This window comes from Vombatus ursinus, unplaced genomic scaffold, assembly GCF_900497805.2.
Source record: "Vombatus ursinus unplaced genomic scaffold, bare-nosed wombat genome assembly UNPS02005459.1, whole genome shotgun sequence".
NCBI lineage: Eukaryota > Metazoa > Chordata > Mammalia > Diprotodontia > Vombatidae > Vombatus > Vombatus ursinus.
Genome location: NW_020945237.1, coordinates 3,760,039 through 3,786,557, shown reverse-complemented (window position 1 = coordinate 3,786,557; position 26,519 = coordinate 3,760,039). Strand labels below are relative to the sequence as shown.

Here is a 26,519-nt window from a genome sequence, read left to right as displayed (position 1 = left end):
TCCTAGTGAGTAAAGCCAGGCGACTGCTTTCTGTGTCGCTTAGAGTCTGGAAGAGTCGCCTAGATCAGTGATGTGAGAGGGTGGGACTTACCCAGCCAGTGTGTATCAGAAGAAGGGCTTGAACTCGGGTCTTTGTGCTTCCGAGGACTGCTCTCTATCCAGTCCACCACTCTTCCTCTCTAACACTAAAGATGCAAGACCCCAAAACAGTCCAGAAAGAAAGATGGAAATGGATCACAGTCACTTGGCCAAAGGTTATTGCGTTGGCTTCCATCCTAGAGTGAAGCGTGCTACAATCTGCCCACCAGGACAAAAGGGAAAGAGGAGAATACTGCTCTTCTGCCCAACAGGAAAGACAGCAAGAGGGTAGAAGATCACACCCTTCCCTACATTCTCCAAGAAGAAAGCAAGACCAAGAGGAAGAGGCTTCAGAAGACCTGGATGCTTAAGCCCCATTTAATACCTCTGGTTCAATCAGGTCACAGGCTCCTAGACACTTCCTTCTGGCTGAGATCTTGGCCAGCTTAGTTTCTCTCTCTCTCTCTCGAAGATTAGAGGCAACATAATGCATTTTGCACTCCTCTCTCTCTCTCTCTCTCTCTCTCTCTCTCTCTCTCTCTCTCTCTCTCTCTCTCTCTCTCCCCTCCCCCTACTCCTCTATTCCCCGCTCTCCTCCCCTTCTTCCCCCATCTCTTTCTCTCTTGTCATTTCATACACCTGAAAGGCAACTGGCTATCTCGGTGGTAATTGTAACATTGCCAAGGATAGCCAAGTAGACTCTCTATATCCTCTCAGACCTCATGTCTACCATATCTTACTGAAATTTTAAACCTTAACAATAACACTTTTGGGATGCCCTGTATGTTGTGTGACAACTCTACTATGCATTTATCATATAATGTCACAATTTATAGTTATTTGTGTTTGTGTCTCATCTCCCTACTAGGCACAGAATTTTTTTTGTCCATTCATTATCTCCCACCTCTAACAAACCAGCTAGAATAATACTCCCTTAGCTTATTGCAATAAACGTGTTTGTAGATAAACCTTCATTGAAGCCATCTTAGACAGATAATATGTTATTTTCATCAACTTTTTCTCTCACTTTTCCAGGTTGGGTTTGCAAAGAGGCAGCTGCAGAAGCATCCCAGCAGAGAGTGATGGTGGCAAAGTCTGGTCTGCAAGTAGACAAATCTATTTCAGCCTTTCTGGAGTGTATGACTGGATTACAAATGGCTCTGGAGCCATCATGTGGCCATAGCTCTCCAGCCCAACCACAGCTTGCAAGTCAAAGACAGGCGTTATTCTGAGATGTTTTTCAGTCCCTTGCTACTACAGGTGAAGCAAATACAATCTACTTGATAGATGGTCAATATTTTTTATATAAGCAAAAAGAACAACTCATCAACAAGCATTTCTTGTTGCTAGGTGCTGAGGGTACAGAATGCAAAAAATTGAAATAATCCCTATTCAGAAAGTGCTTACCTACCTTCTCAATGAGGCCTTATCTGGCTGAGCTGGAGACGGCATGCCTAGCTCACTCCACTGCCTTTTGCTGCAGGTGTCTTTCAATCAATGCTCCTGGCCCAGGTGCTTGATGGCTACAAAACAACCCCAATCTCTGTGAAGCTCACACTACTTCCCCAGGCCATTCAAGATTTTAATCATCACACAATCATACAGTTTCATAATTGAAGGGGACTTTAATGACCATCTAGTCCAATCTATGCTGGAAAAAAAATTCTCCACTTCAACATAGCTGACAAGGGGTCATCTAGTCTCTGTCTGAAGACCTCCAAGGAGGAGGAACCAACCACCTCTCTGGGCACCCCATTCCATTTTGGAACATTTCTCATTATTAGGAAATTTTTCCTGACATCAATCTCAAATGTGCCTCTTTTCGTCTTCCATTCATTGATAATTAATAAACATCTTTCAGTAAATTGTGTTATTATAAAGATGCAATCTACTGTAGACTATCATTTGTAAAACCTGTTCATTGCCCTCTCATGTTTTCATTAAGGATGGTCTCAATATGTACGTAGATTACTCTCAAAGATTTTTTCAAGATAAAAAAGTGGGCATGTAAGTCAATAGCTATTATCTTTCTCTCTAACACTTTTTGAATGGAGGATATCCTTAAACCTGTAAGATTTGTGGAGACATACATACGTGTGTGTGTGTGTGTATAATATATACACATATAACACATATATATGCATACACACATATCCATGTATACATATGTGTGTTTGTATATGTAGATAGATACACATGATAAAAGAAGGACAATGGGCCAAGAGAAAGACAATGACTTGGCCTTCTCAGCTTAGTTTTTTGGTGATTTGCCAGATTCTTTTGCTTGGCAAACCGAAGGGATATAAAGACCTGAGCAAAACCTTCATTCTCCAGAACTAAATAGTCTTTTGAAGTCTGTGAAATGCTATAAAGCATTCTATGAAATTATTTAAGTGGGGGATAAGTTTGGTGTAGTAGAGACAATATCTTAACCCCTTTCCCCTGCGACTTAGGCTAATTTTTCTTTAAAAGGCATTGACTATCTTCATGTCTTATTTGGTTCTGGAGAGTAAAGGCTAGGGCTGTTGACCAGGAAGTGATTAACTAGCCTTTTCCTTATATGATTAAATAGATCCTTTTGTTAATTGTTGAATGATTTCTAAGTGTCTCATTTTGTTCCAATATTGAACATAAACTATCAAGGAACAAACCTTGAGTCAGCCCAGTTGGTTGATGGGGAACAGACCAGTTGGCAATGGGGAAATGACAGGAGACCAAGGAACTTCCTAGTCATAACTTAGACAGGGGCCTATCAGACAGAGAGATATTGTTCATTTTAGGCTGTCAGTTCTAATTAGCTAGGTTGATGTTCAGAATTCCAAAAGAGTTTGGCCAATGGATGCAAAGATGCCGGGAACTAAAAGATTCCCACATCCCTTGGAAAGAAAGCAGCCAAAGTTTTCATTCTTAGCCCAGGGACTAGGTGTGCAAGGACAGAAGCGTAAGCTCTGGGGGCTAAGCTAAAAGAAAGATGGCGAAAAACATTTCTCTTATTGGGAAGAGGCAGCACTTCAGCTGAGGGATGTAGCTGAAGAAAGAAACAGGGAGTAACCCAGGAGGGCAGGAAGCTTACAGGAGGTGGGGAGGCACAGCACAGAAACTATGTGAGGTAACAGCCAGGTTCAGAGTGCAGTGTCCAGTAGGGAGGAGAGAAGGAGAGAGACAGAGATAATGACACAGACACAGAGACAGAGACAGACAGAGATGGAGCAGCAGAAAATAGCAGCAGCCCCACAGTGTTGGAGACATGAACTATGTCTGGCCATATGTGATTCTACCCTTATGCACACTCTCTATGTGTGTCCACTCTCCCACTGATGGTATGCATATTCCACTTTTGTAGAAAAATATGCCCCATATGAAGGAAAATATTCTATTGTTACTTTTCTTTCTCCACTATTTTGTGAAATGTCTTTGCTTTGAATTTATTCTCTGGATGAATAGCAGAAGGAAACATTAGCTTCAGAGCCCATGAGCTCTGGGTTTGAGCAGCTGGGAATCATCAAAGTATCTTGAATCTGAGATAACTTTCTAGGGGACCCACACAGCAGTAGCAAGTTGACGGGGGATTTTTTTCCCATACTTTTGATCTTTGACAGAGATATTGGAATGGTTTGCCATTTCCTTCTCCAGCTCGTTTTACAGATAAGAAACAGAGATAAACAGGGTTAAGTGACTTGCCCAGGGTAACACAGATAGTACGTGTCTGAGAGGTCAGATTTGAACTCAGAAAGATGAGTCTTCCCAACTCCAGGTCCAGTGCTGTATCCACTGAGTCACCTAGCTGCCCACTATGGGTATCAGGCAGAAGTTACTGTTGGTTGATTTTGCTAAATTGCTTCCCCCCCCCTTTCTTTTTTCATTTTTTTTTTTGCTTTTGAGCAGAGGAGAGGGAAAGAATATATTCAGAAAGGAAGGTAAAATTAAAAAGATACAATACAAAATATCATTTTTTAAAAGATAGGCAAGAGACTGCACAGGCCATCTATTGTAACTTCTTCATTTTTCAGATGAGGAAACTGAGATACAGAAAGGTAGAGTAACAGCTAAGGTCACAAAGTACTAGAAAGATAGAATTTGAACACAGGTTCTCTGACTCTTTCCACTGTAATACTCAGGAATGCAGTCAAAGGTATTTTGTTTTTTACTTGTCCTTCTATAAATTTCATCTAGTCAATCAGTCATCTATAAATGCCCTTGCAATCATGTGGCTTACTTTCATCCCTTCGGAACAACCTGCAGTCCTACAGATATCATAATCTAGCTCCTAACTATATAATTTTAATTGTTTTTAATTGTCCTATTTAATTCCTTTTTTTATCTCCCCAATTAGATAAGCAGCTCCTTGAGGACAGGGAATTTTTTTTTAATTTTCTCATGTATCTTCCACAGTGTCTAACACTACAGTGCTCAACTCACATGGAGTGCTTACTAATATTTTTGATTGATTTATGGAAGCAATATGGGCCCTCTGTAAATAAGGATTTTACATGTTTCTTGATGAAGATAAAACAAGCTTCTAGCTCACAGAGAACCTTATCATCATTGTTGGGAAATAAATCTGTGTGTACTTTGGATTCCGCTCTTCTGGGAAGCTCCTAATCCCAAGAGGGCTGAACTGAAGTAAGCAAGGGCATATTGTATAGGAAAGGTGAGTCAAAGTAACAGCAATACTGTTTTGAGAATGATTTTGAGCAACTAAATCATTTTGACTATTATAAATGTACAAATTAAAAATAAAGGACATCTGAAAAGAGATGCTACCTGCATCCGGAAAAAGAACTGATAAATAGAAGTATGCATAGAACAATTTTACAAATATATACCTATTTGTGTCTAATGGTAGCCATCTCTAGGGTGGAGGGAGGGAAGAAAAAAAGGGGAAAAAAATTTATATTATAACTTTGATGTATATTTGGAGGGAATAGCAAGTTGTACATGGTAGATTTGTAGTTTCCCGTGCAATCATCTTTTTTATTGTACTGCGTTATGGAAATGTTTGTTTTGTTCCCTGAATTGTAAATAAAATATTTTTTTAAAAAAGATAAGAAGCTAAAAAAAAGTAAAAGTGAGTCAGAGTGGTCTAATTTCAGAAAAAAAGGATTCAAAAAAAGAAACAGATTTATTTTTCCATTGCCCTTAAAATTACTGTAACTCATATCATATGTTCTCACAATACAAAGAGATAAAGGTTCACGTTGGGAGGAATTTCTTAATTCTCCAGCTAGTAACCCTCACTCAAAATTTGGGAAAATACCTAATACCACTAAGTTATATCATCAACAATTCCCCTTGCCCCTTAACACTCTCCCTCTCTTTCAGGCACATAGTTCATAAAATTAAAGAAGGAAAATGTTCCTGAAACATGAAAGGGGAAAAAAATTGAGCTCGCATGAGGTCTCTTAGAAAATAAAGACATGGTCCAATGAGCAACACTCTGAAAGAATGTTCAGTTCCACAATAGAAGATGTTTCTGCAGTTGTGACGATTCCCAGCAGATGGCACCAGGACTCAGTCTTCAGAGCAAAACTTTTGTTGGCCTCGGTTTCACCTCTGCAGAAGGGAAAACCCCCAGTTACCCTATTGGCCCAGAGACACAGATGTCCCTTTGTCTCCCGAGGAGACTGGAGACCACTCTTCACTAAAGCTATTGGCCTTGGTTACTATTCCTGCCAGCGTTTAGCATCACTAAAATTTCAGCAGGAAAGAGGAGCCCACCCTTCTCCATCTCCAAGATAGCCCCAGTCACCAACATCAGAGATCAGCTATAATGGTCACAAAACTGTTCTCTCTCATACACTGGGAGGGGGACACCCCCCAATTGTTCCGGAAATGAAAAAGCATGTCGATTCCTCCCAAACTCTCTCCCTTAAGAATCTCTTTATGGAACCTCTCTCATAAGCTAATTACCAGCCATGCCTAAGATAGAGAGGATGGATAGGAAAAACTGTGCACCCTCCTAGTTCTTGAGTACTTGGTGTCCAAACTCTAATCCCTCCAGTTGGAAGTGTTCTCTCCACCCCCCAACTACTCTATATTTACTTTTTTTTTTTAGTGAGGCAATTGAGGTTAAGTGACTTGCCCAGGGTCACACAGCTAGTAAGTGTCAAGTGTTTGGTCTGAGGCCGCATTTGAACTCAGGTCCTCCTGACTTCAGGGCCAATGCTCTATCCACTGTGCCACCTAGCTGCCCCCTATATTTACTTTCTGTATGTAGCCCATGTAAGCTCTGAAAATCCCTATCCCAACTTCACTCCCACTCTAGCTAGGCTGGCTACATCTTCCCCTCGGGGCTCTTGGGGTCCCCCTAAGAAATCAGAGGTGATTCTCTAATGCCATCAGCTCAAGCCTCCACTGGTTTGTTTCTTGAGAATCAGCTGGTTCTCAAGAACCAGTTGAGAATCAAATTAGTCAACCTTAAGTAGTTGTTTTTTTTTAAGAAAGGGGTATTTACAGGGGCAGCTAGGTAGCACAGTGGATAGAGCACTGGCCCTGAATTCAGGAGGATCTAAGTTCAAATCTGGCCTCACACACTTACTAGCTGTGTAAATCCTGGGCAAGTCACTTAACCCCAATTGCCTCCCCCCACAAAAAAAGAAAAGGGTATTTACTAAGGTTGTATAATGGGAACAAAACATCCCCCTACACATCTGTGATACATTCTCCCTCAAGTACATGCAGAGGCCACGGGAAAGTAGGCTCAAGGTTGAAGAGCACATCTGAAATAGCTCACCTCCCAGTTGCTGAAAGTCCTTTTTTCCCCACCCCCCAGGGTGGTTGAAAAGTTACCATGAAGTAGGGGGAACGTACATCCATTTAGTCCTTGGATCCCATTGAAGACGCTGCCTCCAACTGATCTAGGGATGTCACTTAGGACATCAATGGGAAGGTGGAAAGCCCAACATCTTCTGCACCCTTTGACGCTGGAAGGTCCTCCTGCAGACAAAGGGTGAAGGGAAACAAAGGATACTTGATCAAGGACGGAGCTGATGCCTCTCCTTCCCTGCCCTCTCAGCCTAGGCTACTCTTCTGAACTCACCCTTACTTAGCTCACATAAACTAAGACTTGTCCTCCAGAGCAAGGGAATAGTAGTGCTAATTTCTTAAGATCCTATGGTCTCTCTTTAGTCAATAAATCAAAAATAAACTGAAGAAAGGGTTAGTGTGAAGTGCTGGACTCTTAGTCTGGAATACCTGGGTTCAAATCCTGCCATTGACATTTACTTGCTGTGCGACCCTAGACCACTCACTTAACCTCTCTGAGTCTCGGTTTCCTCACCTGTAAAATAAGGAAGTTTGACTAAATGGCTTCCAAGGTTTCTTCCAGCTCTAAATCCTAGGCTCCTTGAGGGCAGGAACTCTTTCGCCTCCTATTATATCCCCAGAGCTTAGCACAATGCCGGGAGCATAGTACGGAGTTAAAAAATGTTTGCTTTCTGATTGAGAGTGAACACACCCACATGAGAACCTGTTAAGGAAACCTATGAAGGAAGAAAACTCATGTGCGTGGGGTAACTCACTGTTCTGGATTGAAAAAGGCTTGGACGTCATTGGTCCATTCAGGAACATTGGCACACTTCTCTACTATGTGCTTATCTGCCGATCCTCGCTGCTCTTCCACTGGGCAAATCGTTTTCCCTTCTATATTGGAACTAATGTAGTATTTACAAGTCCTTTCAACTTACAATCACTCTCAAAAGGACAATGAAAAAGTATTACCTCAGTCCGACATCTCACTTGGTGTCCTGGACGCTGTTTCTTTATCCTCACAGGTTTTACAGTTTATACCCAGTTTTTAATAAATAAAAGTTCTTTCTTCACCCCTTTAAACTCTTACACCATTCATAAACCAACAGGGTGTGATCCGACATCTTTCATGAGGTGTTTTAAGTCTTCATATTTACACTATGATTAATTTTATATACCAATCTACTAAAATCCCATCTGAAAGCTGTTTCTTCAAACATACATTGTGGTTTCTTTCAAGTGTCAAAATGCCCTTCTAAAATAACTGCAATATCTTACAACTTTTAATTTGTTGTTGTCGTTCAGTCGTTTTCAGTCACGTCTGGCTCTTTGTGACCCCATTTGGGGTTTTCTTGGCAAAGATACTAGAGTAGTTTGCCTTTTCCTTCTCCAGCTCATTTTATAGATGAGGAAACCAAGGTCAACAGGGTTAAGTGACTTGCCCAGGGTCACACAGCTAGTCTGAGGCCAGATTTGAACTCAGGAAAATGAGTCTTCCTGACTCCAGGCCTGATACTCTACCCACTGTGTCACCTAGCTTGCTCCTTCTATCTTTTAATAGTTTTAATAGTTTATATATAGTTTAAATAGTTTAAAAATAGTTTAGTTAAATAGTTAAAATAGTTTAGTTAAATAGTTAAAATAGTTTAAATCTTTTTTAATATTTTTTCAGCATTAAAATGTCCTATCTGAAAAGGGCCACAAAGAGACAATTCTTTACACACATATCAGAAGCAAGGGCCTATGCAAAATTGTGAAACGCAGACACTTTTTTTCTAAATACCCAGTGAATCTTTTCTGCATCCTGTCTCAAAAATCTGGCACATTTAGCCTCATCCATAATAAATCAGAAACAGATACCATCTCTTCACCCCCCCCCTTTATTGTAGTCATGCTAAAACAACAGCCTTGTCAAAAAGCCTGGGTTCAATTATGCTGATGATTCCAAATACTTAACTGATGATTCCAGAGACCAACACTTCCTGGAGAAAAGCATAATTACGTAGTGCTTAGAGTACTTGTGTCTGATGAAAACAACTTGATGTCTAGGAAGCTAACAAAACTGCCCCTCTTTGAAATAATTTATATAGAGCCTTGTGAGGGACAAAATTCAAAATCCAGACTATTAAAGGGAATGAAAATGAGAATGAACAAAAGGTAGTAAGTGATAAATGGGTGACAAGAGCTTTGTGTATTATTTAGCATCCATCCACTGGAAATCCAGGTCTATTTTGACAGGCCAGCAGTTCATAAGGAGAGTCAATTTCCCATCATATTCAAATAATGTTAAACATGACAGTCTGACCATCTAAACACTGAACTATTTTGTGAACAATTTTTAAAAGTCTAAACGGTTAAATTTTCATTCTTAGCTGTGGTAAAAAGTATATAGAAGGTTAAAACTAGGAGAAACCTAGATCAAGCAGGAAATCTCACTTCAGATACTTTGGGGTTATATGCCATCCTGGGCAACAGCAGTCTTTTCAGCACTCTGCTTCCATTTTTTTCACCTGGAAAAGGAGAAAGTTGGACTTGGTGGCTTCTAGGTTCTATTCCAGTTCCAAATCTCTGATCTCTCGTCTTACAGATGAGGAAACTGAGGCCAAGAGAAGGGAAATGATTTTTCTAAGGGTACAAAGCCAGTCAATTGCTCAGCATCCAAAGCCTAGACTCTCATCACCATGGAATCCATTTCTTGAAGTAACAGTGCAGCTGAGTTATGATGGAAAAGTGTGTTTGCAGCATAAAATGAGAACAGTAGCAGAGAGATTACTAGCCCCAGTCCAATGTAGTTCTGCCACTGTGATGTATTGATTACAAAAAATAATACAAGCTATCCACTTTTCTTCACGTAAGTGATAAAGTTGAATGTTTTAAAAATTCTTTGCTGCTAAAGGTTTATAGAAACATACATATATTATACATATACAAATGGTCAATATGGATATATGCATATACACACATATACATACGTGTGTGTGTGTGTGTGTGTGTGCGCGTGTGTGTGTGTAATTTTTTCAACCAGAGCCTTAACTAGGCTGGGACAAGGTGGGTTTTGTCCCAGGGGGTACTAAAATGTAGAGGGTACTCACAATACATACACTTCAGCAGAAAAAGTTTCCAGCGGCAGAAGTGTATTTGAAGATGAATTGTGCTTGCATCAGGGGCCAGAATTGCTAGCTATAACCCTGTTTTTTAATGTTTGTCTCACCGCACAGAACACTATCCACTGAAAGCCATACTGGTTTTGAAAAGTATGTGCTATTGATACTGATCCAAACCAACAACGAATACTTTCCACTTGGTCTTCCCTGAAACTTGTATCAATTAGAAATGTACTTTCCATAGCATCTGTACCAAATAAGACAGGAATTTTGGATACCAACAGTTAATGTCTATGGGAACTCCAAGAACTGTGTGATTCTTAGCATCCTCTGCCTCCTTTTCCATTCTGCCATCATTCTGGGACACAAAAGACTGAGAGTCATTTTGTATTTTTATCTATTCTGTTTTACAATTATAATATTTGTAACTAATATAATTAATATTTTTAAATTATCTGTTTTGTTTTACACTGATAATAACTGACACATAGCCCTTGAAGGTTTGCAAAGTGTTTTACACATATTATCTCATTTGCTACTCATAATTACCCTTAGATGTTATTTTTATAAATATTTCCATTTTACGAGAAACCGGGATTAAATGGCTTGACCATCCAATCTCTTGACTACCCCATAGGTCATCACATTCAAAAAATTAGTTACTAAACGGCCAACTTCTAGGGATGTGGCTAGGGCCTGAACAGTAGCCAATCTGTGACTGTGCTGGAAATTTTTCAAGTTTGGTAGAGTCAGCTAGAGCTTTTGTTAGCCTTTGAGAACCCAGAATCTCCTCTACTAACATCCTACCCCAATGCCTCATGGCAGAAATGCCAATGAATAACACAGGCTTCCTGCCCAAAATTCTCATTAGAGTTACGTAATGTCTATAAACTGGTTGTCTTAACTAGGTTTAATTGTCACAGAAGCCTGCTGAGCTTAAAAGAAACAAAAAATCAAACCCACTTATCTACTTTCTAAGAAGCTCAGAGAGCCAGTGCAATATGGTAGATTGGGACCAGCCTTGGAGTTAGATAAAACAGAGGTTCAACTCAGCTTTTGATATAGATTAGCCAAGAGGCCATGGACAAGGTGCTCACCTCTTAGTGCTCTCTATCAGTAGAAAATTTTCACTCCAGGAGTTTCCAACACTGATCATATGTCTAGAACCTATTCAAAAAACAAAGGAAAATATTTCAAAAAATTAAACTAAATCCAGTCATGTCCAACTCTCCATGACCCCATTTGAGGTTTTCTTGACAAAGATACTGAAGTGGTTTGCCATTTTCTTCTCCACCTCTTTTACAGATGAGGAAACTGAGGCAAATAGGGTTAAGTGACTTGCCCAGCATCACATAAATAGTAAGTGTCCTGAGACTGGATTTGAACTCAGGTCTTCCTGACTCCAGGGCTGGCACATTATCCACTGTACCACCTAGCTTTCCCTAAATGCATAACTTTATTTTAATGAGTATATCAAGAAGTGATATGAAGTTTTAACTTAGGGCAGGGTAAGGGAACCATTGTAATTGTCATTTTATCCTACTATACTAATCCTACATCTAGAATAGAGATTATGAAATTGAAAGGGTGCTTTACTCAAGTACAACATGTAGAATGAGTCACTGACATTACATTTACCTTTCATTTATATAGTTATGGGAATTTGAGCTGAAAGATACCTTAGAGAACATTGAGTCAGGCCCCCTCGGATTTACAGATTGGAAACTGAGGCCCTGGGTGAGGGAGGGGTAAAAGAGATTTGCCCCAAATCACAGGGGTAGATTTGAAATCCAACAGTAGGCCCCCTGCTGGTTTGCTAACTTTATAGCGTTACAGGGTATACATCTCTAGATCTTGGTGCCCTGGAAGGAACGCTGGATTTGGAATCAGGGAACCTGGCTTCAGATCCTAGTCACCTAAGGTGTCCATTCAGTTAAAATGAGGGGATTAGATTCACTGACTTATAAGGTTCCTTCCAGCTCTAAGACCCTATAAACTTTAAATTTCCAAATTCAACAAGACTTAAACACATTGTAGCGGTTTGCCTGGCTATAAAAAAGATGGGTTTGGAAACAAACAGGTGTTCAGTTTTCTCCAAATGCTTTTGCTTCTGCTTTTGTTTATTTGTTTTTAACTTTCATTAGTTTGGGGTGCTTCTCTTTGTTTGGTCAATCTGGGTGCAAAATTGCTTCTGCTTCCTACCCCTTAGCCTCAGAGGACTCCCATTTTCTTTATCTTTTTAAAATTTTTCTTTTTAATTCAAATTGATTTTTAAAAATGAACCAAAATCTGCCTTCTCTCCCTCCTACTTCACCCCTATTGGAAAAGAAAGAAAAACAAAACCGATGTAACAAATATGTAGTCATGTAAAACAAATTCCTACTTGGTCGTGTCCAAATATGTGTGTGTGTACACATATAACATATACATATATGTGGGTATGTGCATATACTTATATTAGGAAGAGTGAGATATATACACACATACATATATACATATGTGTGTTTATTTTGTGTGTAGAGAAGAAAAGAGTGAGAAAGAAAGAGGGAAGAAAGAAAGATAGCAGACAGATAACTCACTTTGCACCTTTAAGGTTTATCATCTGTGTCAGGAGATGTGTAGCCTTTGTCATAGGATCTCCCATTTTCACCACCAGGTGTCAATCTGTGATAATCGTATGAAGCTACCGAAAGGACAGGCCGTAACTGAGGATAAAGGCCAAGATTTCAAAAGCTGGGTAAACAGGCTGGGTAAGCTATGGATGAAACACAGAAAACACCGTTAAGACCTGGAACAATTTGTTTTGTCTCTGGCTACAAAGGAAATCCCCGATTTTGCCCCCATCAGGCACCTCCAGGAAGATTTGCGTAAAGGGAACTTGGCCTCATCCCCAGAAGTGCAGGAAAAGCACGCCCTTCACTTTGGGGAGCTAACACCCCAAGCCATGCTGCTGGGGTGCGCTCTGTAGAGAGCAAACCCTAAGCGGATTCCACCCCGGACGTGCAAGAGCCTCCCAGCTGGGAACGGCGCAGACTAGAAGCTCTTTTTCCACTCCGAGCAGAGTTGTTAAACAGCTGTTAAATAGTTAAGTTGTCCCTTGTTTCTGGAATTGCAAAGTCGAGGCGAGGAGACCGGTGGAAACTTTGAAGGACGAGCAGGAATGGAGGGGACCCCGCAATCCGAGTCTCAGGTCATCGAGGTCTTGGGAAGGAAGGAGAAGGCCACCTTCGGAGCCCAGCGCTCTTGGGCCAGGGCTGGGGCAGTAGGGCATTGGAGGATCTTGCACTTTGGGCTAGGGCTCCTGGCCATGGGTGAGGGGGGAGAGCACAGCAAAGGGCTTGAAGAAATCAGGCGGCAGAGAAAGCAAACTGAAGAAGTGAGAATTATTTCCTTGGAGAGGGGCAGGGGCAGGGAATCGCGACTGGGGGAGGAGCTTGGGCCCGTGGGCGGGGGTTCCCAAGGGGTGACTGGTGGAGTGGAAGGGAGGGGAGGGAAAGGGGTGGGTAGGGAAAGGATATTTGACCCGAGGGAAGGAGGAAAGGGGAGCCAGTGTAGAACCGGGAGAAAGTGGGTGTAGCTGAAATTGATGAGGCTGGCTGCGTCTTGTGGGTGGAAAGGCGGGGTGGGGGGCAGCGGGAGCGGGGCAGGACGCTTCAGGACCAAGCGCTGCTACAGCAGAAGTGCCTCCCGGACTGGCAGCTGGTGAGTCTTACCTTACTCAATTGCAGTTTTGTCCCTCCTGCCTTGCATTCCCTCTCCCCGAGCTCTGGGAGCCCCTAGCTCGGAGTGTCCTGTTGGAGGAAGGCGCTGACCAAATATTTGCCTGAGCTGAAACTCAATGCATCCCTTATGCCTGGCTGCCCTTGCGGGGAGCAGCCCGGCTAACCTCAGATCACATCGCTCCCTTGTGTGGAGGGAGGGCAGCCAGCTTCTCTCCTAAAAATCAGTAACTCTCAGGGAAATGAATGAACGACCAAAGAGAGAAAGCCTCAGGCCTAGTTCAGATGAAAAGTTGCCCCATGTGCTCTCCAGCTTCCTCTTGTGTGCTGTGCATTTGCCAGTGATAGAAGCATTTTGCTTAGATTAGTCAATGAATCAATCAACAAGCGTTTAGTAGGCGTGCCAGGCTATGGAGGACAGCCCGTGGACCTGTGATTTCACTGGTACCTCTCTCTCACCCCTGGTTTCTAAGGAAATAATCCTCATGTTTTCAACCTGCTCTCACTAAATGGTGCAGTGGGAAACAGGAAGACATCTTCCTGAGCTCAAATCTCCCCTCAGACACCTAGGAACTGTGTGACCCTGGCCAAGTCAGTTAACCCCGTTTGCCTCATTTTCCTCGTCTGTAAAATGAGCTGGAGACGGAAATGGCAAACCACTCCAGCATCTCTGACAAGCAAACCCCAAATGGGGTCAACGAAGACAACTGAACAACAACAACAAAAAAATTCTTTCACATCTTCCCACTCAGGAATAACGCCCCCAATGGGTTGGTTATAAATATAAATGTTTCACTAACCGAGTAGGTTGAAAAGACCAGGCACTAGAAATTGCTTAAACTATGTCAATCCATCCCTAGTTTTTTTTTTTTCTTATTTAAAAAAAAGTACACTTTCTGATGAATTACATCTTTTAAAAAAAAGTCTGTTGCCTTGTGTTTGTATACAAGGATTAATTAACTAGGTGGTACAGTGGATAGAGCAAACATCTGAAATCAGGAAGGTATGAGTTCAAATTTGGCCTCAGACACTTCCTGTGTAACCCACTGTCTGCCTCAGTTTCCTTGACTGTAAAATGGGGATAATAATAGCACCTGCCTTGCAGGATTCTTGTGATGATCAGATGATATTTATAAAGCTCCTGCCACATAGTTGGCACTAAATAAATGAGTATTCCCTTCCTTTCCCTTTTACCACAGTCATTTCCTTCTACCCAATCCTACCCCTAACTCCCATTGTAACTCTTATAACAAAGAAAGACATTCAAGCAAAACCAAAGGACAAAGCTATTGGATCTGAGTGTGTATGTACAGTGCTCCACATCCATAGTCCCTCCTCCTCCACTGAGAGCCCTCCAGCACTGAAAATGTTCATTGCCATTCATTAGAATTCTGAGGGGTTTTTTTTGTTTTTATTATTCACTACATTATTGTAGTCACTGTTTATGTCATCCTAATGGTTCTGCTTTCCTTACTCTGAAGCACTTACTGTGTCTTCCTGTGCTGACATGGTGGGTGCTACGTTGTTGTTTGTACCCATGTAGGTTATGTGTGCCCACCTAGATTTATCTAGATGTGGCTCATGAGGAGGCAAGAATAGATATCTCTAGCATCTCTCCCATCCTTCTCCAGTGACGACTTTGATTCCTCCCAGGAGGGGAAGTAAGAGGTTGAGGCCAAATGCTGACCCTTCTGCTCTCCCCAGAGAAAGGGGGTACTGGACTAGAATTATATCTATCTAGTCCCTTAAATATTATTAGTCTAGGGGAAGTAAAATTTTAGGTTCAAGCTACACACCGGATCTCTATGCCTTAATGGGAAAAGAGAGACCCAAGCAATATAAACAAGGCTTCACCCCCTTTCCACAAAATGCCAGTTCCACAATGAACATACAAAGCAAATAAGATACAAACCCATTTATCTAAGTATATAGCAAGACAGAAATCAGAAAAGGTATGCATGGAATACCTACCAGACAATACAGAATGAATGAGCTTTTTGATTGGGAGCAAGGTATTTCAGCTCAACCAAGAGAGAGAGTCTCAGATCTCATGCTATCCCATCTCTCAGGGAAATTCCTTGAAGTAGGTGGTATAGCAAGCTGGGGACAGAGATATAACAGAGATTACCAACTCCTCTCATGTCAGCTTCTTCCCAGAGTCTCCCTCTCCCTTCAGACAACTGAAGACAAGTTGGAATGTTACATCATCTTTCCTAAAGCTAGTAGGCAGAAAATCAGAATCTCTCTTCTCTCCAGCTCTGCCCTTCACACAATAATCAGTTTCCACCAATGAAGACAGAGTCCCATATAATTGGCCCTTTGAGTCAAGGGCTACATCCAGATTTTCCATATTCCCGATTTCTTATAGGATAATAATGAAGATGTACTATAGCACCAACACTGCCTGCCCTTCATACAATAATCAGTTTCCACCAATGAACAGAGTCACATATAATTGGCCTTTTGGCCAAGGGCTGCATTTGGATTTTCTATATTCGCAATTCTTTATAGCACAACAATAAATATGTACTTTGTGCATATACCAAATTACATTTTTAAAAGGCATTAGCCATATATAAATTTTACCTCAAAGAGCCATGATTTTGCATGTGTATATCCTCTGCCAAAGCTGATTTCACCCTCTCTATATTACTTAATAGATGATCTTTGGAAGTTGCTATGGTCCCAAGATTTATTAATCTTCAGCCAACCTAGTGAGGAGGCTGCCCAGACCTAGCCAAGCTGTTCTTCAGGCAACTGGCATACAATCCATCTGTAAGCCCATATTCCAGGCCTTTCTAGTTTGGCACAACCTGCTGGACCAAAAGCTCAGTATGAGTCAATGGTAATGGCAGAGGAGGGGAAAAAAACTAATGCAGTATTGGGCTGCATTGAAAGTAATAAGGAGGTGATACTCCACTGTATTCTGCCCTGGTCAGATCACATATAAAGTATTCAATGATCAGGTCTGAGGGGCACAATTTAGGGAGGACATTGATGAACTACATAACACCCTGAGGCGGATAACCAAGATGGTGAAGAAACTTAAATCTAACATTCTGATGGGGAAGATAACATATAAACAACTATGTCCATGTAAGATATGTCTGTGTATGTATAGATATATAGATATACATATATAGTGTAAATGGGAGATAATCTTGGGGGGAAAGGAGAAGAGAAAGAGAGACAAAGACAGAAACAGAGAGAGACAGAGAGAGACAGAGAGACAGAGAGAGAGAGAGAGAGAGAGAGAGAGAGAGATCTAGCTAGGAAATGCCTACTGGAATTGTCCAAAAGTAGACTGGACTACTTTGGGAAGTAGTGAATTCACCCTCACAGAAAGTCTTCAAGCCAAGGCTATATAACCCCTTGTCAGATAACTTGTGGTAGACATTCTTTTTCAGGTATTGGGTGGGTGGGAAGGCTCCCAGCTCTAAAATTCTGTGGCTTACCCAAAGATTGAGCTCTGCAGGCTCAGATTCTAGGAGCTTCCACAACTCATGAGGATTTTGGTAGATGAATTTTAAGTAGGAGAGGAAAAAAAGGCAAATGCTTAGGAAAAACAGCAAAGGAAAACATCTGCCTTTCCCAGCTGAATGTGGTAAAAACAAGTGTACACAAGTAATTATAGGAAGGCTTGGAAATGTAATGCAGTCCACAGTGTCTCCTAGTCATTCAGTTTCCTCGCATCCGAATGCCTTCAACATAAGCAGGAACCGGTTATGACTGAGTCAATATTTAGCATAAACTGCAGCCCAATGATCCTGGAGCAGCCAAATGAAATGGAAAATATTCTAAGAACAGCAGGAGTCAATCCCTGGAGCTCCTAACACCTAGATATTGTAATGCCTTCTGCTGAGTTGCCCAATCCAAGCTTTCTCTGCTTAAAATGAGGAAATTAAGCCAGAGTAAATAAAATATATGAAGACTGCTATGTGTTATGATTATCAATGTCTGGGTACAAGCAGAGACTTACTTGATGACAGTCTGTAAGATTTATTTTACTTAGTGACTACATACACCCTGTCTATTCCTTCATCTATGGGAGGCCTTGCGCTCTACCCCCACACTTACCTTGTTGCCCTGGGTATTTCCTTGGCAATGCTTTCCAAAATGGCCTCCCAGCTCTCTTAAACTAATGGTTAGATACAAACTGGCCATTTGCCCAGTTTGTAAAGCTACCTTTGTATTGTATGTAAATAGTGGCCCTAAGTCCCCTAGCACTGCCAATCTGGTGGGTGCCTCAGAGAAGAGCCCCCTGACCTTTATTCTCCCCCTCAGTGTCATGGCCAAAGCAACTTTGTACTGGATCCTAGATGAGGCAGGCTCTAGAACACAAATTAAGAGAAGGATTTTCCCCATCCTTCTCATCCTATCTGCCATCCCTTTTCCTCTCTATCATTTCCTCCTCATAATGTCAATTGATTTTCACTCCACTAAGTTGCAGCTCTTTGTTGAGTGAGCACAAACATCTGATGGAGTTTCCTGAGAGATAGTCTAATTCAGAAGTCTAGCTATGTATTAGCACACGGTTTAGTTTTGTGCAGTGATGGCTAGGAATTTTTGTGTGGAGATGGGAGAGAGGACAGTGTACCACAAACCAGGGCCATGGCAAATGGCTGAAAGTGTACCCTTAGTGGCAGAGTAAGTACAGAAAGGAAAAGCTTACCCATCTGATCTCTTCCTATTTTCACTCATTACTCTTCTTATAAGGTGCTAAACTCTGCTGTTTCTATGTTGCTAAAGATGGCGCAGTGGATAGAGTGCTGGTCCTGGAGTCAGGAAGACTCATCTTCTTGAGTTCAAATATGGCCTCAGACATTTACTAGCTGTGTGACCCTGGGCAAGTCACTTAACCCTGTTTGCCTCAGTTTCCTCATCTGTAAAATGAGCTGGAGAAGGAAATGGCAAAGTATTCCAGTATCTCTGCCAAGAAAACCCCAAAAGGGTCAAGAAGAGTCAGACATGACTGAAAAACAAGTAAACAACAAGACTGCAAATGCTATCAGGCCCCTCAAAATTTGGCGAACTAGGTCAAAGTCCCAGTTGCCCCCACCATGCTTATGGCTCTGATGTCATGACTTGAAGCGATCCATTGCAGAAAATGGAAGTCATTTCAGTCTTGGAGAGCTTCGCGGGTAGATGTTCCGACATTGGCAGAACAATCTCTGGGTAAGCATGCTGAGCACCTACCTCAGCAGCCAAAACATGTTGGAAACGAACAAATTTAAGGGATTCAGAATTTATACACACTGTGACCATTTTACAAAAGATAGAAAAATCCTTTGACATTGAAACTCATTTGGAATGCAACAAGGCATTATTCAAATGAAAATCACATTTCAATCACTGCTCACTTGGCAAATGTTAAGACAAAAATTACGCAATAATTGATGGCAGCTATTTCCTAAGAAACTTCATAAGCTTGGCTTCCCCCAAGGGGATGTAAATTCAGATATATTATATAGTGTCTGATGAGGCAAAAATATCATAAAACATGAAAGGAATGTCAATTTCTCTGTGTTAATGTGGCCTTTGTTTCATTTACTTTTCGGCATTAATGTTACCTTTAAAACATCAAAGAATTCAATGTTTGTTTTAATAGAAATGATTTTTTTTTATTGCTAGACCAGCCATCTGCTCTTAATGTAACACTGGACAAGATGTACTCTTCCCTGGTACAGTATCTCATAAATAAAGATTGTAATATCCTCGAGGGCAGAAGTTGTGTCTTAATTTTTCTCTTCTCCAACTTAATTCCCAACACAGGACTAGTGCATGGGAACCACTGAATAAATATTTGCTTGTCTGCTTGATTTTTCCTCTATTTCAAATAAATGTTCTAAAGGTATAAGTAGTAGTAAAAATCAAGTGCTACTATGCTTAGGATCACCAATTCATCAATTTAAAGCTGGAAAGAACCTTAGAAGTCATCTAGTCAAACCCCTCATTTTTTAAGCAGGAGAAAAATTGGGCCTATCAAGGTTAAGTGACTCGCCCAAGATCACCCGGGAAACAAGGGGCAGAGTGGAGATTCTCACCCAGCTTCTCTGTCTCCAAATCCAACATTCTACACAATTCACTGTTGTTGTTCATTCGTTTTGCAGCCATGCCTGACTCTGCATGACCCCATTTGAGGTTTTCTGGGCAAAGAGAGTGGCATGACTTGCCATTTCCCTTTCCAGTTCATTTTACAGAAACTGAGGCAAATGAGGTTAAATGACTTTCCCAGAGTCACACAGCTAGTAAATGTCTGAGGCCAGATTTCAAGCCAGGAAGATGATTCTTCCTGACTCCAGGCCCAACACTCTACCCACTGCACCACCTAGCTTCTCCTGTAGCATATTGCCTCTCCAACAAGGAGAAGCAAACAGTATATATGTAGATAATGCTTAATGCTACAGATGTAAACCAAGTCTTTGAGGGAAGTGTTTGAAGGGAAAAGAGTATTACTGACTGAGGCCATCAGGGATGGCTTCATGAAAGAGGTAGTATTTAAGTTGAGTAGGATTTCAACAGACAAGATGGAGGGGAGGGCATTCCAGACATAGAAATCAACATGAGGAATGGTACATAGGTAGGACAAGATAAATTGTATGCAGATAATGATTGAAAAGTAAGATTACACCAGACTATGGAGGGCCTTGAATGACAGGCTCAAAAACATGACCTTTTGAACAAAGAATGGCCATGCCCAGGTTCTTCTGTTAGGAAGATTAATCTGGCATGCATATAAATCATGATGGAGTAAGTAGAACATGAAGGAATCAGGAAATATGTCACTGTTTAAAAAAAAAGAAACAATTGCAATTGTCAGGATGCAGGATGGTAAGTTCTACTATGAAGATGGCAATTGGACTACAGAAAAGGGGATGGATCCCAGAGGAATTTTGGAAGACTGGAGCATTGATATGGAAGTGAAGGAACAGAAAAAGTCATTGAGTGTTCATGAGTGAAGATGTTACTGCCAGAGAACAATTAAGTCAGAGGCAGGAGCAAGTTTGGGGGTGAATATAAATTTGGGTGCAGTGCTGGGGAGACATCTGCACTGAGGAGCTCTTGAGGTATTTTGAAATTTGGGAATGAGCTAGACTTTTCTTGATTTCTTAAGACATTTTGGTGAAGAACAGTGATTTTCAAATTTTAAAAAAAATTCTAGGTATTATATAGTGAAACTTACTCATGGAGACCACCTTCCATTTCAGAAGAAAGAGATGTTTTTGACAAATCAGCTTCAAATTCAGAATTATTGCATTTTCTCATTTCTTAAAGGTTTACTTTCCTTAATGTGTACAACCTACCTGACAGGGTCAGGTCATTAGAGGATTAAACAAGATAATGTATGCAACACTTCAAAACATAAGACATTCTTTTAAATGTCAACTATTTTAATTATTTTTAATGAAGACTTCCAGTACATTGAAGTGACATCCTGATGAAAGTTCAGAATGTATTAGAGCCTGCTGCTAAGAAAGCCAAGGTAGTAGCTTTAATATCTGCACAGCAGGCTGCTGATATTTGCTGAACTTTTAAAATAGATTGAATAAATCATAGATTTAGAAATAGAAGGAACTTTATAGATCACTTAAGCCAAACTTTACAGATGAGGAAACTGAGCTTCAAAATGGTGAAATGACTTGCCCAAGGTCATGCAGCTAGAACATATTTTTAAATAGAATGTAAACTCCTTGAGGACAAAGAATATTTTTTGTGTTGTCTTTGTATCCCCAATGCTGAGCACAGTAGAAAGAGCACTGGCTCTGGAAACAGAGGACCTGAGTTCAAATCCTACCCCTGCTGTCTGCTACCTGTATGACTTTGGACAAGTCACTTAGTGTTCTTGACCCTTGAATTCTCTCACCTATAAATTCTGACCACAGACACTTAAAAGCTGTGTGACTCTGGGCAAGTCACTTAACCCTGTGTGGCTAAGTTTCCTCATGTATATAAAATGATTTTTATATAGAAGGCCACAGAGATCCATTCTAACTCTAAATTTATAATGTTAACAATTCCTGGCACATAATAAGAGCTTATTAATTAATTATTTGTTATTATTATTAATTATATTTACATAGACATATGTGTATACATATACAATTATAATGTATCATTATAATTATTAAAATGTTAATTAAATATAAATATAATGAATAATAAATGCATGCTGATTTGAAGCAACACAGCCAGGATTGAAAACTAGGTCCTCTATGTAGCAGCACCTCTGGGTTCATTTTCCCAACCCCTACTAACATTGGCAGGGTGGGTCCCCAGAGGTTGACTATTTCTCCCTGTGAGTAGTTCTACAAGTAACCCTGAAAGTCTGGGGTGTTTCTTTAGTACTATCGTTCACAAGCCCCCATCAGTGTTCTCCCCATTGATTACTAGCCATTAAGCTGGTAGCTTTTAGAAATGTCTATTTATTAAGGTAGTATAGAAAGCATGTTTGATACAAAACATATGTCCCAGAAGGCTGGGACACACTCTCTCATATGTACTTACAGAACTTCAGGGGAAAGTAGACTCAAACTTAAAGAACACACATGTCAAAAAAGGTCATTCACAACTCCTGGGTTTCTGGAAGTCCTTTCTGCCTTTTAGTGTATATAGGTCTCTTCTGGACTCTCAGAGTAGAGTAGGGCTTTGTAGAGTCCTGATGCCACCTCTCCTACCTTTGTCAAGTTTCCAATGGAAAATCCTTTGGAAAGTCTTCTGACCTGTCAAATTTCATAAAGCCATTCTCTTCTCAAGACATGGGGAGGAGATAGAGACTATGCTCCTCCTTTTGAGCAATTGTTTCCCAGGAGCTTGAGTGGAATTGTTCCCCAACTTTGATACTCCACTTTGGAATCCTAGATTCTAAATCTTCTTTCATCCAAACCCTACAAAGTATGACTTTGTGTCTTCAACCAACTATAAGTTGGTTCTATTCCTGTGCTGCCATCAGCTTTCATTCAGTTGTTACTGGTTTACACCTTTGATTCATGATCGATTCTATAACCGACCAAAGCTAGTCTCACCTGATAGAGGTATCTGGACATAGAGCATCTTGCTAGTTATATTAACTGGGATTGAAAGTTATAAATTCACCTGCCTCCTACTCCAGAGCCAGCGACCTTTCCCTGGCACCACGCTTTATTTCCCTACTTTGTGTCATGCTACTCTGCAAAGAAAACTGTTGTGATTCTTCATAGGCTATGACCCCATTCTATCTAGGAATCCATCTAAAATTAAGTTAAGAACCTTCTAACAATTAGGGCTGTCCATAAATGGAATAGGCTAACTTGTGAGGTAATGAGCTTTTACAACAGAAGCTGTATAATCAGGTGTTGGGGATATTGTAAGGAGGATTCCTACATTCAATGGTAAATTGGACTAAATGAACTCTAAGCTCCCTCCATACTCAGATTACGGTATTCTGGGCCCTGAGGGTACCAGGTGAGAGCCAGCAACTCATCTTCCTGCCTGGAAAACCAACATGGAACATTACTGCAGCCATACAATCATGTTCACATACAAAGAATGCATAACTTCAGCAGGAAATTGAAAGTAAGGGGGCTGGTGATATCTCAAATAAGTTTCACTATATAGAAAATAATGAACATAAGAACAGGCTGTCCTCTAAAAGTTAATGTGAGCCTGTTTCTTGGTTAACTTTCCAGGCCAACCCACAGAAGCATATTGAACCCACCAGACCTGAATTTGAGTAACTAATAGGGCTATTTGAAGTATATTTTATGATACCATTTCTATGGTGAAATCATTTCTTGCCCTTCTCCTAGGTAACTCCTGCCCCTTCTGGAAGAACATAATTAGTTAAATCTCCACTCCTCTGCATCTGTGGAGAAGACACCTCCTGACATTTCTGTAACAACAAAAGAGCAGGTACTTCTCTGCATCATTTTTCTTTCCTCTGGATATTTCAAATTGGAAAATAATGGCCAGTTATAATGGCAAGGGAATGGGGAAGATGGGCTTCAGTTCCTAATCTTTTACTATCTGTTCATGTGGAAAAGTAGTTTATCCAAGTTAAACAATTATCTGTAAGTCAGAAGTGCATATATACATAAATGTGCATATATGTGGAAACGTAGTTTATCCAAGTTAAACAATTATCTGTAAGTCAGAAATGCATATATACATAAATGTGCATATGTTTATCATATACATGATGGAGAAAGGGACTGAACCAGTGATTTCACTAATACATATGTATCCTTATTTCAATTTGCATATTTATTTCAGCTCCTGGGTGAGGAATTGCCCTCCACCAATGTGAGTCTCTACCTCCCCTACAGTTAATACTTCTGCAGAGTTAGGTGCCTAGAATAGTTGTGTAAGGATCCCCATGGCCAAGTATCGACTTAGTTATAAAATGTAATGTTATCTGTGTTGTGTTGTATTTTTATTTATTTTGTTAAATATTTTCCAATTGCATTTTAATCTGGTTCAGCCTGCACTCAGGAGTTTTGGGATAAAGCGCCAAGGGAAGGATTAAATGTCTTGTTCAGAGTCACACACAACCAGTATGAGTCAGAAGAAGGACTGGAACTCAAATCTTCTTGACCTCAAACCTAGCTCTCTAGCCACTACATTATGCAACTTCCATAATTACCCACAGCCGCATATACACATAAGTTTTGTTGTACACCTGTGATTGAATTAATGTAGGGAACTCTTGATGGGCAGCTAGGTGGTGCAGTGAATACAGTGCCAGGAAGATAGAGTCAGGAAGACCTGAGTTCAAATCCAGTCTCAGATACTTACTAGCTGTGTGACCCTGGGCAAATCACTTTACCCCATTTGCTTCTGTTTCCTCATCTATAAAATGAGCTGGACAAGAAAATGGCAAACCACTCCAGTATCTTTGCCAAGAAAACCCCAAAATGGGGTCATAGAAAGTTGGACACAACTGTAACAACTCAACAACAAGAAGGAACTCTTGATGGAGAAATTCTCTTTAATAATGCAAATTGGCAAATGCTCTGCAACTTATAGTATCAGAGAGGTTCCTGGGGACCCTAAAGATTTCAGTGACTTGCCCAGGGTCATACAGTCAGTAGGTGCCAGAGGCAGGACTTAAATCCAAGTCTTCCTTCCCCGGAAGCCAACTCTCCATCGCCCCAAAGGCTCTTCTTGGGGCTGCCCATATTGTAGTCCGTAGGTCTCAGTTGCCTGTTGAATTGCAACTTTTTGACCACAGTTTCTACTTTGAGTTCATAAAATGATCCATCAAACTATAATATAATGAAAATAATTACTTTCATTAAGAAACATTTTTATTTCACTATGTGTCGTTTTGCAGTTTCTCTCTAGGATGGAAAACAGAAAAGATATCACAAACCAAGAGGAACTTTGTGAAATGAAGACTAGGGAGAAGATGGAAGAACATGATCCCTTGGTAAAAAAAATAATAATTAATCCAAGCAACAATAATAATAATAGCACATGTGGTATTTTATGATTCATAATCACTTTACATACATTAATTCATTTGTTCCTCACAAGACCTCTGTAACATGGATAAAATTATTAGCATCTTCATTGTTCTAGATGAAATCGAAATTCTTATTAAATGACTTTTCCAAGGTCATAGAGCTAACAAATGGCAACAAAGAAAAAAAGTTGGCATAGCGGTCACATAAGGTATGCACAGATAATATTCTATACCCATTGTCATGCCCCTTATTACCATCATCTGTCCTCTGGAACCAAGATTGGTCACTGCGTTATCCAAGTTTATCTTCCTTTTAGTGTTCTATTTATTTATATTATGATGATCTTTTTGTATATTATTCTCTGGGCTCTTATTTCTTCACTCTTCATAATTTCATACAATGTTTCTCTGAATTCCTCAAATTCCTCATTTCTTAACATGCAACAAATCTCATTACCTTCGCATACCACAATTTGTTTAGATATTGTCCAATCAATGGGTATGGATGTTGTCTCTAATTTTTTTTCTACCACAGAAGTGCCATCATGAATATGTTGGTATATATAAAACTGTTCTTTCTGTCTTTATTCTCTTTGAGGTATATTCCTACTAAGTGGATCACTAGCCCCCAACGTTATTTCTGTTATTTCATTAATCACCCTTTGCCTATTCTGATGTGTGAGATGAAACTTTGTTTTTTCAATTTGCCTTTGTGTTAATATTAGTGATTTGGAACATTATTTCATGTGGTTGCTGATAGTTTACATTTCTTCTTTTGAAAACTGTTCCTATCCTTTGATCACTCATCTACTGGGAACACTCTTAGTCTTATAAATTTGTTTCATTTCCCTATGTTTTGAATACCAAGCTTTTATCAGGATGTTTGATGCAAAGATTTTTTCCAACTCACCTGCTTATCTTATTTGACTTGCATTAATTTTGTTTGTGCAAAAGCATTTACATTTTATAAAATGAAAATTGCATATTTTTTTCTTTTGTAATTTCCTCTCTCCCTTATTAGGTAATGAATTCTGTCCTGAACCGTAGTTGTGAAAGATACCACCTTCTGTTTTCTTATTATTATTATTATTTTATGATAGGTCCTTTCACACTTAGGCTGCCAATCCATTTGAAATTTCTTGGTGTTAGCATCCTTTCTGATAGACCACAGCCATCTCCCCACTTTTGCTTGCAGGTCACAAAGTATTTTCCTCACAGCAAGCCTGGGAGAAAGGTATGAGTATTATTATCCCCATTTTCATAAATGAAGAAACTGATACTCAGAAGTAAAATGACTTGACCAAAGTCACCGACCTGGCAAGTCTTAAGAGCTGGGACTAGCACCTACATATTTAAGTCTAATTAGAATGCACTTTTTACCATATCCTCACACTGCCTCTCAACGCATAAACGTGATCCAAATATTGGTTT

General features: G+C 40.3%; 1 protein-coding gene and 1 long non-coding RNA gene across 8 annotated transcripts in view; one reads left to right on the top strand and one right to left on the bottom strand.

Annotated features, from left to right (window-relative positions):
• Window positions 1–5,222: 5,222 nt before the first annotated feature.
• LOC114032503 lies at window positions 5,223–13,957 on the bottom strand. Of its 3 annotated transcripts, none has more exons than XR_003567844.1 (5): window positions 13,643–13,957; window positions 12,509–12,684; window positions 11,027–11,096; window positions 6,889–7,014; window positions 5,223–5,631 (listed from the first exon to the last, which is right to left on the bottom strand). It is a non-coding gene; the product is annotated as an uncharacterized LOC114032503 (long non-coding RNA). The 3 variants fall into 3 exon arrangements; XR_003567845.1 differs by lacking the exon at window positions 13,643–13,957 and adding an exon at window positions 12,781–12,868 and having other exon boundaries at window positions 6,868–7,014; XR_003567843.1 differs by lacking the exon at window positions 13,643–13,957 and adding an exon at window positions 12,781–12,868.
• The window catches only part of STEAP1 (STEAP family member 1), a 25,353-nt gene continuing 11,762 nt past the window's right edge, over window positions 12,929–26,519 (top strand). Inside the window, exons 1-4 of one of the 5 annotated variants that reach the window (XM_027847817.1) lie at window positions 13,498–13,631; window positions 23,434–23,536; window positions 23,897–23,926; window positions 24,957–25,052. In XM_027847817.1, the coding sequence (XP_027703618.1) occupies window positions 24,969–25,052 (84 nt within the window). In that variant the 5' untranslated portion in view covers window positions 13,498–13,631; window positions 23,434–23,536; window positions 23,897–23,926; window positions 24,957–24,968. Of the gene's footprint in view, window positions 13,014–13,497; window positions 13,632–23,433; window positions 23,537–23,896; window positions 23,927–24,956; window positions 25,053–26,519 lie in introns of those variants that run through there. The other 4 variants (XM_027847815.1, XM_027847814.1, XM_027847818.1 and 1 more) reach the window with 4 other exon arrangements.